Genomic DNA, 17,622 nt, shown 5'->3' on the forward strand with positions numbered 1-17,622 from the left:
AGCATTAGTTTTAACCCATTCTGAACGGGAACGCATTTTGGTGTTAGCACCATGTCGTGCTTTAGCTATTGAAAAATAGCAGATCTACAAGCTCATACGAGCTTGTAGGTCTGCTATTTTTGATAAAATCGAAGAACGACTGACATTTTTAGAATCTGATCTCAGGTCAGAATGGGTTAATAATCAGACCAGTGTGTGTCCAGTGGAAACCTCGTATGAATCTGATCTCAGGTCAGAATGGGTTAAAAAGAGCCGGAGTACTATCAGAATATAAATCTATTTAACAACTAATTTAAGCTATTTAACCAACTAATTTTAACCAAAGAAAATCACTTACTCTACCTTTAATGAGCCTGCAGCCTACATACTAGTTGTAATTCTTATTTATGTATTATGTTGTTATGATTGCTGAAGCAATGTCAAGGAACTGAAACCAAAGACAGTTATTGTTGTGTACTTGCATGTACATAAAGCATTGTTTCAAGATTATTATAATATATATATTTTTTTTTTTTTATCGCACGATTCTGCAACCGAGTTTTCACCCAGTGTCAATTATCTATGTAATACTGGGCGCTACACTTCCTCTGCCAAACTGAGGGGGCAGTGGACTGACCTCATGCTTCCTTCTATGCATGAGGAGTCCCAGCTGCTTCTTTTCACCTGACGGGGGAGAATTTCCCCGGCCGGACGTATAGCGAGTGGAAGGAACATGTTATTCCGACCAGTTCCTTTCCCCTCCATCAGGCCAGGGGGAGGTAGTATAGAGACCAGGATTAGCCTACTGTATGTTTTTTGTGAGGGTATACCTACCCTAGAGGACACGGGGAGAGAACATGTGAGGGTACCTACCCTAGAGGACACGGGGAGAGAACATGTGAGGGTACCTACTACCTACCCTAGGGGACACGGGGAGAACATGTGAGGGTACCTACCCTAGAGCAGTGTTTCTCAACCTATGTACCGCGGCACTTTACTGTGCCTTTGATCTGTCCAAGTGTGCCTCGAGATTTTTACCAAAAGTAACACTAGCCCTCCCCCGAAAGCGATAGCTAGGCGTCCTATTGTTGCGTCGTTGTTGTTGTCACACGTCTAAATAGACGTGCGAAAACATGACGACGGAACAATAGACTCTTAACGACCATCGGCCATAGAAATGTTAATCGCCTGGCAACTTTACTGTATAAATGGGGCACAGACATGGCATTCACATTGTACAGCTACTACAAGATGGAACCACCAGCAAAAAAGAGATGCATCCAGAAGACGCTACATTTCGTTCCCTCCAGAAAGACACCACCAGAACCCGACAAGCACAGACAGCGCCGCTGTGTCACCTGCATCTGATGACGGCACAGCAAGCGCTCCCTCGCCGCCGGGGGGAACGGCGACTACTACCAACGCAACGCCTACAAAGAAAGCCCCTGCCAGACTGTACCGTGATGATTACATGAAGTTTGGCTTCACGTTTACTGGGGATAAAACGTACCCGATTCCGCTGTGTATAGTTTGTGGATTCAAGCTTGCAAACAGCAAGCAACAACAACAAGCAGCTATGACCGGGCGATACAAGGGATTTGTTAGCCGAGTGAAAGAGATTAATCCTGACGTCATGGCTACACACTGTTTTTTACACCGCGAGGCGCTGGTTGCAAAGACTTTACCAAAAGACCTGTTAGTTGTGTTGGAAAATGCAGTAAGCGTCGTTAACTTTATTAAAGCAAGACGCCAAGACCACTGAAAAGCAGGCTGTTCGCCACACTGTGCGAGGAAATGGAGGCGGAACATCAAACTCTGCTTTTGCACACCGAGTATCGATGGCTTTCCAGAGGAAAGGTTTTGTCGCGTGTATATGAACTGAGGGAGGAATTAAAGTGCTTTCTGTCCGCAGACAAGCTCAAGGTTCACACTGAGACAGAACTTGTCAAACATATTTACTTTTCATTTTATCAATTATTTTTTACGATTTTCTTTGTACTACAGTGCTCAAGTTTAAGACCATTGTATTGTGGCAAAAGATTTTTGTTCTTGTTTTTACAACTCTACCCTAGAGGACACGGGGAGAGAACATGCAAACTCCACACAGAAAGGCCCTTGTTTCAACATTTCCGAGTTAGTATAGAAGGTATGCGTGTGAGATCATCATAGCCGGAGGTTTTGTGGGAACGCCTACTGGGTGGCAAACAATTAACGCACATTTAACACCGAGGGCTGTATTTTGCGTGTCTTAAGTACCAGGTCTTATTACTTAACTTAAAGGGAATGTGACATTAAAAAAAAGGTTTTGGAATTGTTCTTGTTTTTTTTTGGTTTTCTAATCTCAATTGCACCCAAAAAACATGAACTTTTAACATTCAGTAGATTGTCTGTGATCTGGGGTTTTCTGGCTCAAACGGGTGCTCTGATTTTCCGGCAGTAAGTGACATCACTTACTGCAAATCCCATATATGTCAATGGGATTTGCGAGCAGATGTCACTGTTTCACTGTGTTGCCTGTTTTCATTGTAGCTCAAAAGGCCCAAAAAACCCCAAAGAAAACTCCAGACGACAGAAAATCCACTGAATGTTCAAAGTTCAGGTTTTTGGGGTGTAATTGAGGTCATAAAACCTAAAAGAAAAAAGAAAAAGAAAAATAAATGAAAATGAATGTCATAAAACCTTTAAGACATGGAAAATACAGCCCCAAATGTGTGTGTCTAAATCGAAGAAAAAAAATAATTAAAGCGTTCTTCCGGGTCCTTCAAACAGCCACTGAGCAAATTGCTCAGTGGCTGTTTGATTAGAATGAATAGTGGGGGCGGGGCTGTCCTCCTAAAACTATATATATAACTATATATAACTTTTCTCTCCTGCAGCGTGTGGGTGTGGCAGCCCCACGTTTGAGCCCGATGCCAGCAGGGTGGTGAACGGACAGGATGCCCGACCTCACAGCTGGCCTTGGCAGGTACCGTAGAGGGGGGGGGGGGGATGGTCCTCAGATTACAGTAAAATGTACTGTTTGAAAATGACAGTTTTCTGAAAAAGCTATGTTTCTATGTCAGTCGTTCTTCGATTTTTCAAAAAATAGCAGACCTACAAGCTCATAGCGCGCCACTCGGTGGCGCGCTATGAGCTTGTAGATCTGCTATTTTTCAGCAGCATTTTCAATTAATTAGCTGTTAAGTTTAATTGAAGAATTTCCTTAACAGCGATTAATCGATTTATTGTTGCCATCCCTTCTGAGAACCACTGCTTGCTGTAGACGCACTCTCACCATCCATGTTCTCATCTCATGTTTGTTTGACACCTGGTTTCGGTTATTTACTTACCGCGGTAACGGGGTGCGCTTGTTTTCTCTCCTCTCAGATCTCCCTGCAGGTGAAACGTGGAAGCCGCTTCAATCACATCTGTGGAGGCACTCTGATTGGTCCTCGCTGGGTCCTGACGGCGGCACACTGCATCCTGTGAGTCACACGTTACAGAACATTAGGACCATTCTGACCTGAGATCAGATTCACACTGCATTCTGTGAGTCACACGTTACAGAACATTAAGACCATTCTGACCTGAGATCAGATTCTATTGTCTTCTAAATCCTGACAGTTTTCTGAAAAAGCTATGTTTCAATCTCAAAATATGTTGTTCCAGGGACCTCCAGAAGCAAAGATTTGAGTTAAAAAACGTTCACTGGGAAATGAATGAATGAATAACTTTATTCCGAACGAATGATAAAATTAGACAAACAAGTCAAAGAATTAAAATAAGTGCAATATAGAAACAAATAAAATTATATTCCCAAAGCATAAACAACAACAAAAACAAGCCTCACTAGCCGTAAGTATACCTTTTTTTTCTTTTTTTTTTAACTTTTATATGTTCGGAATACAGTTTTACATTCATTCATTCATTTCCCAGCGAATATATGTTCAAAGATTTGCACCACATTTTCACATTTTTTGTGAAAGCTCATAGCGTGGCACTCGGTGCCGTGCTAGATGAGCACTAAAGTTTAAACAGATAAAGTTGAAAATAATGGTTCAAAGCTGACAGGTGACACAGATGCATCCTCAGGTCTAAATGGGTTAAAAGTTAAAAACATTAATGCTCACAGAGCAGCGGTCTATCATTCTTTCACCCAGTGTCAATTATGTAATGTAATCCTGGGCGCTGCACTCCAACCTGCCAACCCGGGGAGAGATCGACAGACTGACCTCATGCTTCCTTCTATGCATGAGGAGTCCAGGCTTCTCACCGGTTGGACGTAGTGCTGGGAAGAAACACGTGATTCCAACCTGTTCCTTTCCCCTCCATCAGGTGCCCCGGCTGGCCAGGGGGAGGCAGTATAGAGACCAGTTCCTTTCCCCTCCATCAGGCGCCCCGGCTGGCCAGGGGGAGGCAGTATAGAGACCAGTTCCTTTCCCCTCCATCAGGCGCCCCGGCTGGCCAGGGGGAGGCAGTATAGAGACCAGTTCCTTTCCCCTCCATCAGGCGCCCCGGCTGGCCAGGGGGAGGCAGTATAGAGACCAGTTCCTTTCCCCTCCATCAGGCGCCCCGGCTGGCCAGGGGGAGGCAGTATAGAGACCAGGATTACACAACCCATTAACCACACCCACAAGCTGTATAAGAGAAGAGAACAGATGAGAGCACAGTTTAAATTAGGGATTTGCCGTCATCGGTCAATATCGGTATCTGCTAATTAAACTGACATTAACCAATGTAGCCAATAATTATCTGTTGTCGATAAGCATACATTTTGCGCTGGCCATGTTGATATGTTGAAGATGTATTCGTTTCCCTGCTAGCACAAAAAGGCCGAAATAAAAACCACAAAAACTATGCTACTGCGTTTTTGGTGAGGGTACCTACCCTACCCTACCCTACCCTAGGGGACACGGGGAGAACATACAAACTCCACACAGAAAGGCGCTTTTGCCAACACCACCGGGCAGTTGGGCTCTGATGACTATGGAATGCACTTCCCATCACAGTCAGAACTGCAGCCTCAAACAAAAACCCTGCACCTCTTCAGACTCCACCATGGCCCGTAGCACTTGCCCTAGCCTAGCCCCTTTATAGATAGCACTTTATGTAGACTCAGATAGTAGACTTAGGTTAGCGTTGTTATTTTAGACAGACTTATAGCTCGTTACGTAGACAGCACTAGAATTGCATTTTATGTAGTCATAGCACTTTATATTATAGTACACATGTATATTGTATAATATATAATATAGTATAGTATGTATAGTTGACATAGATACTCCACTGTTACGTTCTTAGTTTATACATGATTCATGATAACTACTTTTTATATATGTGATGTATGCCATGCTTTTGTTCTTGCTTAATGTAAGTCGCTCTGGATGAAGAGCGTCTGCTAAATGCCTAAATTGTAAATAGTAAGAGAACACGTCCCCAGCGCCCACAGCGGGAATCAAACCAAACCTAGGACCTTCTAATACTGTATACCTTTCAAGGAAACTGGAAATAACAAACAAACAAAAAACTATTCCATTGCATCCAAGTTAATACTTTTCTTCTTCTTTTTTTCACCTATAATGACGTGACAAAACCAGTAGATAATGTTAATGTAAATTCCAGTTCCAATTAAAGTCATGCTGGCCATTACATTGGCTAATTAATATACAGCAATGGCAGATGCTACTGTAGCACTGACTGTACTCCCCAAGAGTTCACATCTATAATAGCATTAACCCATTCTGACCTGAGATCAGATTCATACGAGGTTTCCACTGGACACACACTGGTCTGATTAAAGCCTCACAGCAAAGAATTAAAGGACCACTTCACCACTTTTCAACCTATCTTCATATAATAGGTCCCCACTAATAATCATGATAAAATGGCACAATTTCTTTCTACTCAGTCTGTGTCTCATAGGAGGGCTGTGGGCAGTTCAGAAACCGTCTTCCAGTGACATCATCATTAGGCAGATTATTTTTTAAACAAGATTTTTTTTTTACAAAAATGTTTAGATTATCTTTATCGTGAGAACGATGGCTTCCATTTTCGCATTGCAACTTTTCAGGACTAGAAAGCCTGCAGTTTCTATTAGCTTGTATTCCCCATCGATGATGTCACTGGAAGACGGTTTCTGAACTGCCCCCACAGCCCTCCTATGAGACGCAGACCGAGTAGAAAGAAATTGCGCCATTTTTTCATGATTATTAGTGAGGACCAATTATATGAAGATAGGTTGAAAAGTGGTGAAGTGGTCCTTTAAGGTGCTAGGTTCAAACCCAACTGGAGTTCTGAGCCTGGAATCAGCCCAAGGTTTCACCCCAATTATATTTAAGCTTATATTGTGTACCATTTCAACCAGTGGTGAAAAGGGAGTTTTTTGATCCATTGATTGAAATATTTATTAACAGTTTGCAGAATTACCGTACATTTCAAGCACAAACTCAATACAAAAGACTGTTAACTGTGAGTGGACGACGACCCAATTAAGCATTACACTTGTTTACAAGAGGGTCCACCATGTTCAATTCATCAAAACATTTAGAGACGTACAAATAGACACTTCAATATAGTAAGTGCAGTCTAATGTCTGGCTCTCTCTAGCACCGCGGGGAAACAAAGATATGAGGACTATATGAAACGTCTTGCTTTGTTTTTGCACAAAATGTTTTGCACAAACTTTGTGCAAGAAAAAAGAAAAAAAAGGCCATAATGCATTGCATGCACAGGTACATTTAATGTACCTGTGCATGCAATGCATTATGGCCTGGGTTTCTGCATAGTGCATTTACTACCAGCTAAGCTAAGCATGCCAATTGTATTTATTTTACACCTGTTTTAATACTAATGTATTGTTCTGGTATTAAGTGAGAAGAGATTTTGTAACTTTTGTACTGGTTCAAATTTGTGCAAGCTAAATAAATGAGACATGTTCTTACTCTTGGATTTAACCTTTGTGTGTTTAAATCATTCAGTTGATAAAACCTTTACAATTATACAAGCTTTTTACTAAATGTACTCTGCTTTCAGGCCAGAAGACTGGAGTAGATCATGCTAAAATTCTATTTAATTGTTTTTAATAAAAATAAAAAAACTGCTTTAGAATTGAAAAAAAAATCTTTTTTGAATCGAGAATCGGAAAAATCGAAAAGATCGTTTTTGAATCGAATCGTCACCCCAAGAATCGGAATCACCAAGAATCGGAAATCGAATCGAATCGTGGGACACCTAAAGATTCGCAGCCCTACGTAGGTCAAACGTGTGGTTTTGTTTTGGCAGGGACGGAGAGGTCAAACGTGTGGTTTTGTTTTACAGGGACGGAGAGGTCAAACGTGTGGTTTTGTTTTGCATAGGGACGGAGAGGTCAAACATGTGGTTTTGTTTTACAGGGGGACGGAGAGGTCAAACGTGTGGTTTTGTTTTACAGGGGGACGGAGAGGTCAAACATGTGGTTTTGTTTTGCATAGGGACGGAGAGGTCAAACATGTGGTTTTGTTTTACAGGGGGACGGAGAGGTCAAACGTGTGGTTTTGTTTTGGCAGGGACGGAGAGGTCAAACGTGTGGTTTTGTTTTGCATAGGGACGGAGAGGTCAAACGTGTGGTTTTGTTTTGGCAGGGACGGAGAGGTCAAACGTGTGGTTTTGTTTTGCAGGGACGGAGAGGTCAAACGTGTGGTTTTGTTTTGCAGGGACGGAGAGGTCAAACGTGTGGTTTTGTTTTGCAGGGACGGAGAGGTCAAACGTGTGGTTTTGTTTTGCAGAGGGACGGAGAGGTCAAACGTGTGGTTTTGTTTTGCAGGGACGGAGAGGTCAAACGTGTGGTTTTGTTTTGCAGGGACGGAGAGGTCAAACGTGTGGTTTTGTTTTTTACAGGGACGGAGAGGTCAAACGTGTGGTTTTGTTTTTACAGGGACGGAGAGGTCAAACGTGTGGTTTTGTTTTGCAGAGGGACGGAGAGGTCAAACGTGTGGTTTTGTTTTGCAGGGACGGAGAGGTCAAACGTGTGGTTTTGTTTTTGCAGGGACGGAGAGGTCAAACGTGTGGTTTTGTTTTTGCAGGGACGGAGAGGTCAAACGTGTGGTTTTGTTTTGGCAGGGACGGAGAGGTCAAACGTGTGGTTTTGTTTTGGCAGGGACGGAGAGGTCAAACGTGTGGTTTTGTTTTGGCAGGGACGGAGAGGTCAAACGTGTGGTTTTGTTTTACAGGGACGGAGAGGTCAAACGTGTGGTTTTGTTTTTACAGGGACGGAGAGGTCAAACGTGTGGTTTTGTTTTTACAGGGACGGAGAGGTCAAACGTGTGGTTTTGTTTTTATAGGGACGGAGAGGTCAAACGTGTGGTTTTGTTTTTATAGGGACGGAGAGGTCAAACGTGTGGTTTTGTTTTTACAGGGACGGAGAGGTCAAACGTGTGGTTTTGTTTTTACAGGGACGGAGAGGTCAAACGTGTGGTTTTGTTTTTACAGGGACGGAGAGGTCAAACGTGTGGTTTTGTTTTAGCAGGGACGGAGAGGTCAAACGTGTGGTTTTGTTTTACAGGGACGGAGAGGTCAAACGTGTGGTTTTGTTTTTACAGGGACGGAGAGGTCAAACGTGTGGTTTTGTTTTGGCAGGGACGGAGAGGTCAAACGTGTGGTTTTGTTTTTACAGGGACGGAGAGGTCAAACGTGTGGTTTTGTTTTGGCAGGGACGGAGAGGTCAAACGTGTGGTTTTGTTTTTACAGGGACGGAGAGGTCAAACGTGTGGTTTTGTTTTTACAGGGACGGAGAGGTCAAACGTGTGGTTTTGTTTTGGCAGGGACGGAGAGGTCAAACGTGTGGTTTTGGGAGAGCACGACCTGAGCCGGCGAGAGGGAACGGAACAGAACAGGGACGTCCTGCGTACCATCGTCCACCCCGACTGGGACGAACGCGTCTCCAACGGGTGGGTGCTATCTTTATCCCATTCTGACCTGAGATCAGATTCATACGAGGTTTCCCACTGGACACACACTGGTCTGATGAACCCATTCTGACCTGAGATCAGATTCTTCGATTTTTCTAAAAATAGCAGACCTACAAGCTCGTAGCGCGCCACTCGGTGGCGCGCTATGAGCTTGTAGATCTGCTATTTTTCAATAGCTAAAGCATAACATGATGCCAACACCAAAACGGGTTCCCGTTCAGAATGGGTTATATCTCCACATGCAATACTAGAATAGAATAGATTTAAGCGTCGTACGAAGCCAACTCTTGTCGTGACAAATCACGACAGCACACACACACTATTTTGGACCAAACAAATAATTACAAAGAAGAAAAACAACAAAAAAAGTGTTGTAAACCTGCCGTTATTTTCTACTTTCTAATTCTTTGTTCGGCCCGAGAAAAATTGTTTGTCATGATTTGTCACGACAAGAGTTGTCTTTGTCCGCGGCGTAAACGTCTTTAAATAAATACTTTAAGAAATGTCTATGAGGGAAATGAACGGAGAATCATTTCCTGGGCCCTGGTAGGGGGCGGGACTGCGACGCTCTATACTAGAATAGAATAGAATATATTGTTACTCCCCATGTCCCCTTTCCCCAAAAGGACCACAACGGGGGAAAAAGCCTACTCCTTCAGCGCCACCTGGTGGTCACCAGTTTAGGCTCTGAGTGCCAATTCTCCCATTATGAAAAAAGAGAGGGCGTTTAAAAAAAAATGTAAAAAAAAAAAATGTAAAAAAAAAAAAAAAAAAAAAAAAATGCAAAGACGTCGGGGTTACGGGATTACGTCCCTGGCACTTAAACTGTTAAAACAGCTTTCTTGTGTCTGTATCCTTTTGAATTCAAATAAAGTTTTCAATCAATCAAAGTATAAGATATATATATATCTGTATATATCAGTACAATGGCAGATCTCTGATCATCATCACTCTGATGATGATGTATAATGTACGTGAGACTGAAGCTGATAATCAGGTGATATCGTTGTGAATGTGATCAATCATCTCCGCGCAGCAACGACCTGGCCCTGCTGAAACTGGACAAGGCTCCCGTCATGACGGACAGCGTGGGAGTGGCCTGTCTACCGGAGGCCGACGAGATGCTGGACCACGGGACGGACTGCTACATCTCTGGCTGGGGGCGGCTTTACAGTATGTACAGTATGTGTATGTTCCCATGGTGGGGGAGATGCTGGCCCCACGGGGCAGCCTGCTACTGTACATCTCTGGGTGGGGCCGGTTTTACAGTAATGTGTCCTTCTTCTGTGACAGAGCCATTATCCCATTCTGACCTGAGATCAGATTCATACGAGGTTTCCACTGGACACACACTGGTCTGATGAACCCATTCTGACCTGAGATCAGATTCTAAAAATGAGATCGTTTTTTCAAAAAATAGCAGACCTACAAGCTCGTAGCGCGCCACTCACAAGGTGATGTGATGTCTGCTAGTGATGCGCGGCTCAAATAGTATGCACCAACTGAACTGTAACCCCGCGGGTCGACCCGCGGGTTGAGTAGAGAAATGCTGACTTTTTTGACGAGTCATGAATGCGACCACGGCCACCCGCGGGTCGTATCTTTCCCCCAGATTAGCATCACTAATGCCTGCGTTTCTGTGTGGAGTTTGCATGTTCTCCCCGTGTCCCCTAGGGTAGGTACCCTCACATGTTCTCCCCGTGTCCCCTAGGGTAGGTACCCTCACATGTTCTCCCCGTGTCCCCTAGGGTAGGTACCCTCACATGTTCTCCCCGTGTCCCCTAGGGTAGGTACCCTCACATGTTCTCCCCGTGTCCCCTAGGGTAGGTACCCTCACATGTTCTCCCCGTGTCCCCTAGGGTAGGTACCCTCACATGTTCTCCCCGTGTCCCCTAGGGTAGATACCCTCACATGTTCTCCCCGTGTCCCCTAGGGTAGATACCCTCACATGTTCTCCCCGTGTCCCCTAGGGTAGGTATACCCTCACAAAAAACATGCAGTAATCCTGGTCACTAAACTGCCCCCCTCCCGCCTGATGGAGGGGAAAGGAACTGGTTGGAATAACGTGTTCCTTCCACGCGCTACGACGTCCAACCAGGGAAACTCCCCCCTGTCAGGTGTAAAGGAGCAACTTGGACACTCAGGCATGAAGGAAGCATGAGTTCAAGTCCGTTGCTCTCCCCTTGTCCCCCATATATGGGGACTAGGTTGGTGGAGGGTGTGTAGAGCCCAGGATCACATTAGATGATTGACACAGGGGTGAAAAATGGGTTACAAAATCGTGGGATAATTTTTTTAAAAGAAGTATACACAAATTGAACTGTAACCCGCGGGGTTACAGTTCTTTCTTCTGACTTTTTTGACGGGGTGCAGGGTCAAATTATCATCGTATTTTTCACCCCAGATTAGCATGACTAATGCCTGCGTGTGTGTCCCCCCCCCCCCCCCCCCATGCAGCCAACGGTCCGCTCCCAGACGTCCTGCAGCAGGCGCTGCTCCCCCTGGTGGAGCACGGGGTGTGCAGCAGCGCAGCGTGGTGGGGGGGCGCCGTCAAGACCTCCATGACCTGCGCTGGGGGAGGTGCCCTGGCAGGCTGCCAAGTACGTATGCGGCGCTTCTACAATATTTACAATTTAGGCATTTTAGCAGCAGACGCTCTGAATCCAGAGCGACTTTACATTTAACCCATTCTTCTGACCTGAGATCAGATTCTATAAATGTTCTTCTACATCCTGACAGTTTTCCATTCTGACCTGAGATCAGATTCTATAAATGTTCTTCTACATCCTGACAGTTTTCCATTCTGACCTGAGATCAGATTCTATAAAAATGTCTTCTACATCCTGACAGTTTTCCATTCTGACCTGAGATCAGATTCTATAAATGTTCTTCCACATCCTGACAGTTTTCCATTCTGACCTGAGATCAGATTCTATAAATGTTCTTCTACATCCTGACAGTTTTCCATTCTGACCTGAGATCAGATTCTAAAAATGTTCTTCTACATCCTGACAGTTTTCCATTCTGACCTGAGATCAGATTCTATGAATGTCTTCTACATCCTGACAGTTTTCCATTCTGACCTGAGATCAGATTCTATAAATGTTCTTCTACATCCTGACAGTTTTCCATTCTGACCTGAGATCAGATTCAAAAAATGTCTTCTACATCCTGACAGTTTTCTGAAAAAGCGTATAGGTCAATTAAAAAAAAATAGCAGACCTACAAGCTCATAGCGCGCCACCGAGTGGCGCGCTATGAGCTTGTAGATCTGCTATTTTTCATTAGCTAAAGCCTAACATGATGCTAACACCAAAAGGGGGTTCCCGCCCCCAAAATGGGTTTTAAAGGAGCATTCGGTGATTTGGGTGATTTGGAAAACCCCCCGATCTGCCGCGGTAACAAGATGTGCACATGTGTACGCACTACAGCCAACGCACACCAAGGCCCGCCCCCGCTCGATCATGATTGGCAGAAGGCCCCTCTCTATCCTGATTGGATGAATGTTGGGCCACCTAGCCAAGAACGAAACCTAAAAAAAAGATTTAACCCCAAGGGGTTAACTGAGGACTAGAGGAACTCCTTATATGGTCAGCACACTCTATAGTAGGGAGGATTATCACAACAAAACAAAAAAAAGTGATATTTGAAATAAGTGAAATCACTGAAGAATATACCTTTAAGCAAGAACAAAAAGCATGGCAATACATCATATACATAAAAAAGTTGTTATCATGAATCATACGTAAGCTATAAGATATATATGATATACATATATATAGTGCTATGTCTATTGTCTAAATAAAATGCTATAAGTCTACATAAAAATGCTATCAAAGTTACATAAAGTTGAGCCTTTGCATACGCCTGTAAGGTCATCAGGGCTATAGGTAAGCCTGCCAAGGAATCTACGGTTCTCTGAATCTGTGGACTTTTTTTTAACGAAATCTTAAAGGTTTTATTACATTCATTTTCATTTATTTTTCTTTTTCTTTTTTCTTTTAGGTTTTATGACCTCAATTACACCCAAAAAGCCTGAACTTTGAACATTCAGTGGATTTTCTGTGGTCTGAAGTTTTCTTTGGGGCTTTTTGGGCCTTTTGAGCTACAATGAAAACAGGAACACAGTGAAACAGTGACATCTGCTGGCAAATCCCATTGACATATATGGGATTTGCAGTAAGTGATGTCACTTACTGCCGGCAAATCAGAGCACCTGTTTGAGCCAGAAAACCCCAGATCACAGAAAATCTACTGAATGTTAAAAGTTCATGTTTTTTGGGTGCAATTGAGATTAGAAAACCTAAAAAAAACAAGAACAATTCCAAAACCTTTTTTTTAATGTCACAATCCCTTTAAAACACACCTTTTTAGCATTGCTTTTACCTCCCTAGATCATTACATGTCCTTTTCCTGTTTTAATCGCTCCTTTTGTTTTTGTTATCACTATGTAGTTGATGCTCTCTTGTTGTGTTTTGCTCTCTCTTGTTAAAGTATATTTTTTGCTCTTACTGTAAAGCACTTTGAACTGCACTTGTTGTCTGAAATGTGCTGAGTCTGAAGAGGTGGGTTTTCAGACTATACGGCGGAAGATTGGGAGTGAGGCTGCAGTATCTGATCGTGATGGGAAGTGCATTCCATAATGGGAAGATAGATGATGGACAGAAGTTAGACTGGTTATTTAATTATGAAGTATTTAGGACAGCCCAGTTTGTTTCTAGAGCCTCTGGAGTTAGAAGACAATCCCAGCTCTTCAAGTAGGTACATGTGTCTCCTGTCACAGGCCGAATGGTGTATTTTATTTTATGGTATTTTATTTTTGTGTTGTATGTTATGTAATCTGCCTCGTAAGGATCTGGAGTGTCAGTTTGGTATTCACCTGATCATTGTTTGCAAACCGTCATGTGGGTTTATTGTAATTGTTTATGTAAAGTGTAAAAAGTGTCCTGTAAGTCCATATGGGCTGGGCTTCTTCGGGAAGCATGACACTTAAATAAAGAATCAATCAATCAAAATCCATAGTTTTGGAGCCAGAAGGGCTCAACTCCCTTCTTCCTTCTGGCTCCAAAACTGTGGAATGCACTTCCCAGTGCAGTCAGAACTGCAGCATCACTCCCAATCTTCCGCCGTAGTCTGAAAACCCACCTTTTCAGACTCCATCATGGCCCATAGCACTTACCCCACCCCCTTAGATAGCATTTCTGTAGACTTAGATAGCATTTGATACAGACTTATAGCATGTTATGTAGACCGCACTATAATTGCATTGTATGTAGTCATAGCACGTCATAGTATGTATAGCATAGTATAGTATATATGTATAGTTTATATGTATAGAGCACCGAAGTCCTGACGTAACTCGCTCATCCCGACGATTCCCCTGGTTCGCGGAAGTAATTTCTCTATGGAGAATAACATGGGGTGATCTTAATATCGTCTACTATAAGCGTTGTGGTCCAAAAATAAACAAGCTGTCTCTGCGTTATTGTCAGGGAGGTGTCTCTGTATCGTTATATTGTCAGGGAGGTGTCTCTGTATCGTTATATTGTCAGGGAGGTGTCTCTGTATCGTTTGCAACAGTCAGTCAGTCATATATGATACAGTCTGCTTCTAGCGGAAATGTAACTAATTCAGTAGCAGTAACATTAGCGTTTTCTCTCGGTCAGTTGATTCTTCATATCCATATGAGTGAAGCGGCCAGGATGACATGTTCATTTTTCAAACACAGTTCTTATATGAAGCAATCTAAAAATCCTCCTATGGCGATTTCAATGCAACTAAAAAAATACATGAACCTGGGGACTGACGCCCTCTACTGAAAGTGACGTCAGACTTCGGTGCTCTATAGTTTCATTATATAGATATTCCACTGTTACGTTCTTAGCTTACGCATGTTTCATGATAAATGCTTTTTATGTGTTTTTATGTGATGTATGATGCTTTTTTGTTCTTGCTTAATGTAAGTCGCTCTGGATTAAGAGCGTCTGCTAAATGCCTAAATTGTAAATTGTAACTCAAAATGCTCTCAAAAGGGTTTCATGTCAACGTCTATAACGCCTGACCTGTCTGTCTGTGTGTTGTGTGTCCATGTCTGTGTGTCTGTCCCTCTGTCCTCTGTCCTCAGGGGGACTCGGGGGGTCCTCTGAACCGTAAGGGACGGGATGGCCGCTGGTACGTCCACGGGGTGACCAGCTTCGTGTCCAAAGAGGACTGCAACAAGGACAAGAGGCCGACCGTCTTCACTCGCGTCTCTGCCTTCAGCGCCTGGCTCAGCGACGTAAGGCCGCCTGACCTGTTCATGTGAAGGACGGACAGACAGACAGACAGACGTGACTGATTAACCCATTCTGACCTGAGATCAGATTCTTTTTTTGTCATTTTTTTTTCCTCCTTGTTTTTTTTTTTTTTTTGTCTTTCTCGTTGTCTGTTTTTTTCTGTTTCTGCTTTTGGTTTGTTAAATTTTTCTATTCTTCTATAAATGCCATTTGTTTTTTGTTTTTTTTATGTTGATTGTTATGCATGTCTTCAACAGTATATTGGAATACGTTGAGATAAGGATAGGCACTTATAAGCTTTAAGCTTCTGCCTATGCCTTTTCGATCACAAAAGAAAAAGTAAACTGTTTTTGTGTAATGTCTCCCTCTGAAAGATCGAAATAAACTATTCATTCATTCATTCATTCAAAAAATGTCTTCTACACGCTGACAGATTTCTGAAAAAGCTATGTTTCTGACCTGAGATCAGATTCTAAAAAGCTATGTTTCTATGTCAGTCGTTCTTCGATTTATTTAAAAAATAGCAGACCTACAAGCTCGTAGCGCGCCACTCGGTGGCGCGCTACGAGCTTGTAGATCTGCTATTTTTAAATAGCTAAAGCATCCGCCCCGAAAATGGGTTAATGAGTGAATACTGTAATTTACGTACTAAAAACATTCTTGTCATTTCATCTCCTCAGATCATGCTCCGTTACTAAGGATCTACAGGATGTCTGCAGATGGTTTATTACTGTACTACAGTGTACTGTATGTCATAATAAACACCATTTATTAACCATATCTGGTCTCAGAGAAAGCATTCGCTGATGATATGTTTGTAAACATAAATTCTAAATGGCTATCATATACTGCTTGGGCAATTATTACACTTCTTAGTTCGGCCACTGAGTGTCACTGTCGCACTGTAAGTGAATGTTATCGATTATATCAGGCCCTGAGATCAGATTCAGGTTTCCACTGGACACACACTGGTCTGATTAACCCATTCTGACCTGAGATCAGATTAAAAAAAATGTCAGTCGTTCTTCGATTTTTCAAAAATAGCAGACCTACAAGCTCGTAGCGCCACTCGGTGATGAATGATGAAATGAATTAAATCCACACTTCTAGTCGAGTAAGAGTCTTTATTAATAAAGAGATGGGGACATTATTACAACGCAAAGCATGTAAATTTTGGATTTATTTCTTAAACGCTGTATTTCCTGAAGGTCTAATTGAAGAATTGGTGTTAAAACTGTTTTCTATATGAATAACTTTTTTTGTAATGTGGATTCTGAAATAAGACAATGATTTGTTATAATAATATATATGTTCACTACTATGTATGTCTTTAATCCATTCTGAACGGGAACTCATTTTGGTGTTAGCATCATGTTATGCTTTAGCAGATAGCAGATCTACAAGCTCGATTTTTCAAAAATAGCAGACCTACAAGCTCGTAGCGCGCTACGAGCTTGTAGGTCTGCTATTTTTGAAAAATCAAAGAACGACTGACATTTTTAGAATCTGATCTCAGGTCAGAATGGGTTAATCAGACCAGTGTGTGTCCAGTGGAAACCTCGTATGAATCTGATCTCAGGTCAGAATGGGTTAATAATGTGACACGGCTGTATAGTCCCTTTTAATTGAACAAAAAAATTCCATATAACTATACATGTAATTTCCGTTGCTACTGCCAATTCTGACACTGACGAAGGCCTGCGCGCAGAAACGCGTCTTTATTAATTCCATTCTGTACGGGAACCCCTTTTGGTATTAGCATCACGTCATGCTTTAGCTATATTTAAAAATAGCAGATCTACAAGCTCATAGCGCGCCACCGAGTGGCGCGCTACGAGCTTGTAGGTCTGCTATTTTTGAAAAATCGAAGAACCACTGACACAGAAAGGGATTTTTAGAATCTGATCTCAGGTCAGAAACGTAGCTTTTTCAGAAAACTGTCAGCGTGTAGAAGACATTTTTAGAATCTAATCTCAGGTCAGAATGGGTTATTAATAAAGACTCTTACTCGACTGGAAGTGCGGATTTAATACATTTTCACTAATATATTATGTAATGGTGATGTAAAACAAACGGTGCCAACAACACAAACATTAAACGCCGTTAACAATAAAGAGACAATATGACGTAATGAGGCACATTATGACGTAAACTTTCCCTTCATTGTCAATGCGTTTACAAAACAAACATTGAACTAAAGACAAAACATTCAACCTGTGTATAGAAGGGGCTGGCGCCACTCAAAAATGGAATTGTGCCAACAACAAAAAATCACACCTGTGTGAAGTGAGGAGGCGGGCGCCCTTATCATCATACATGTATCATCTCATTCCGGCCAATGAGAATTTGCATCCCTGTGCACCTTCGTCTTCAATGTTTACATTTACACAAACCCTTAAAACTGGCCATTCATTGTCAAAGGCATTCAATGTTTGTGTCACGCG

At 42.6% G+C, this 17,622-nt stretch overlaps 1 protein-coding gene across 1 annotated transcript; it reads left to right on the top strand.

The window, feature by feature from the left end:
* Window positions 1-1,817: 1,817 nt before the first annotated feature.
* Window positions 1,818-15,207, top strand: LOC310860829 (elastase-1-like; the record flags this gene model as incomplete). Its single annotated transcript, XM_083768019.1, has 7 exons — window positions 1,818-1,848; window positions 2,856-2,944; window positions 3,346-3,443; window positions 8,757-8,882; window positions 9,940-10,076; window positions 11,361-11,503; window positions 15,028-15,207. 7 exons carry the CDS (start codon window positions 1,818-1,820, stop codon window positions 15,205-15,207), a joined length of 804 nt encoding a protein of 267 aa, XP_083624145.1.
* Window positions 15,208-17,622: the final 2,415 nt, after the last annotated feature.

The sequence above is a fragment of the Protomyctophum parallelum genome, assembly GCF_964188405.1.
Source record: "Protomyctophum parallelum genome assembly, chromosome: 6".
In the NCBI taxonomy this organism is placed as follows: Eukaryota; Metazoa; Chordata; class Actinopteri; order Myctophiformes; family Myctophidae; genus Protomyctophum; species Protomyctophum parallelum.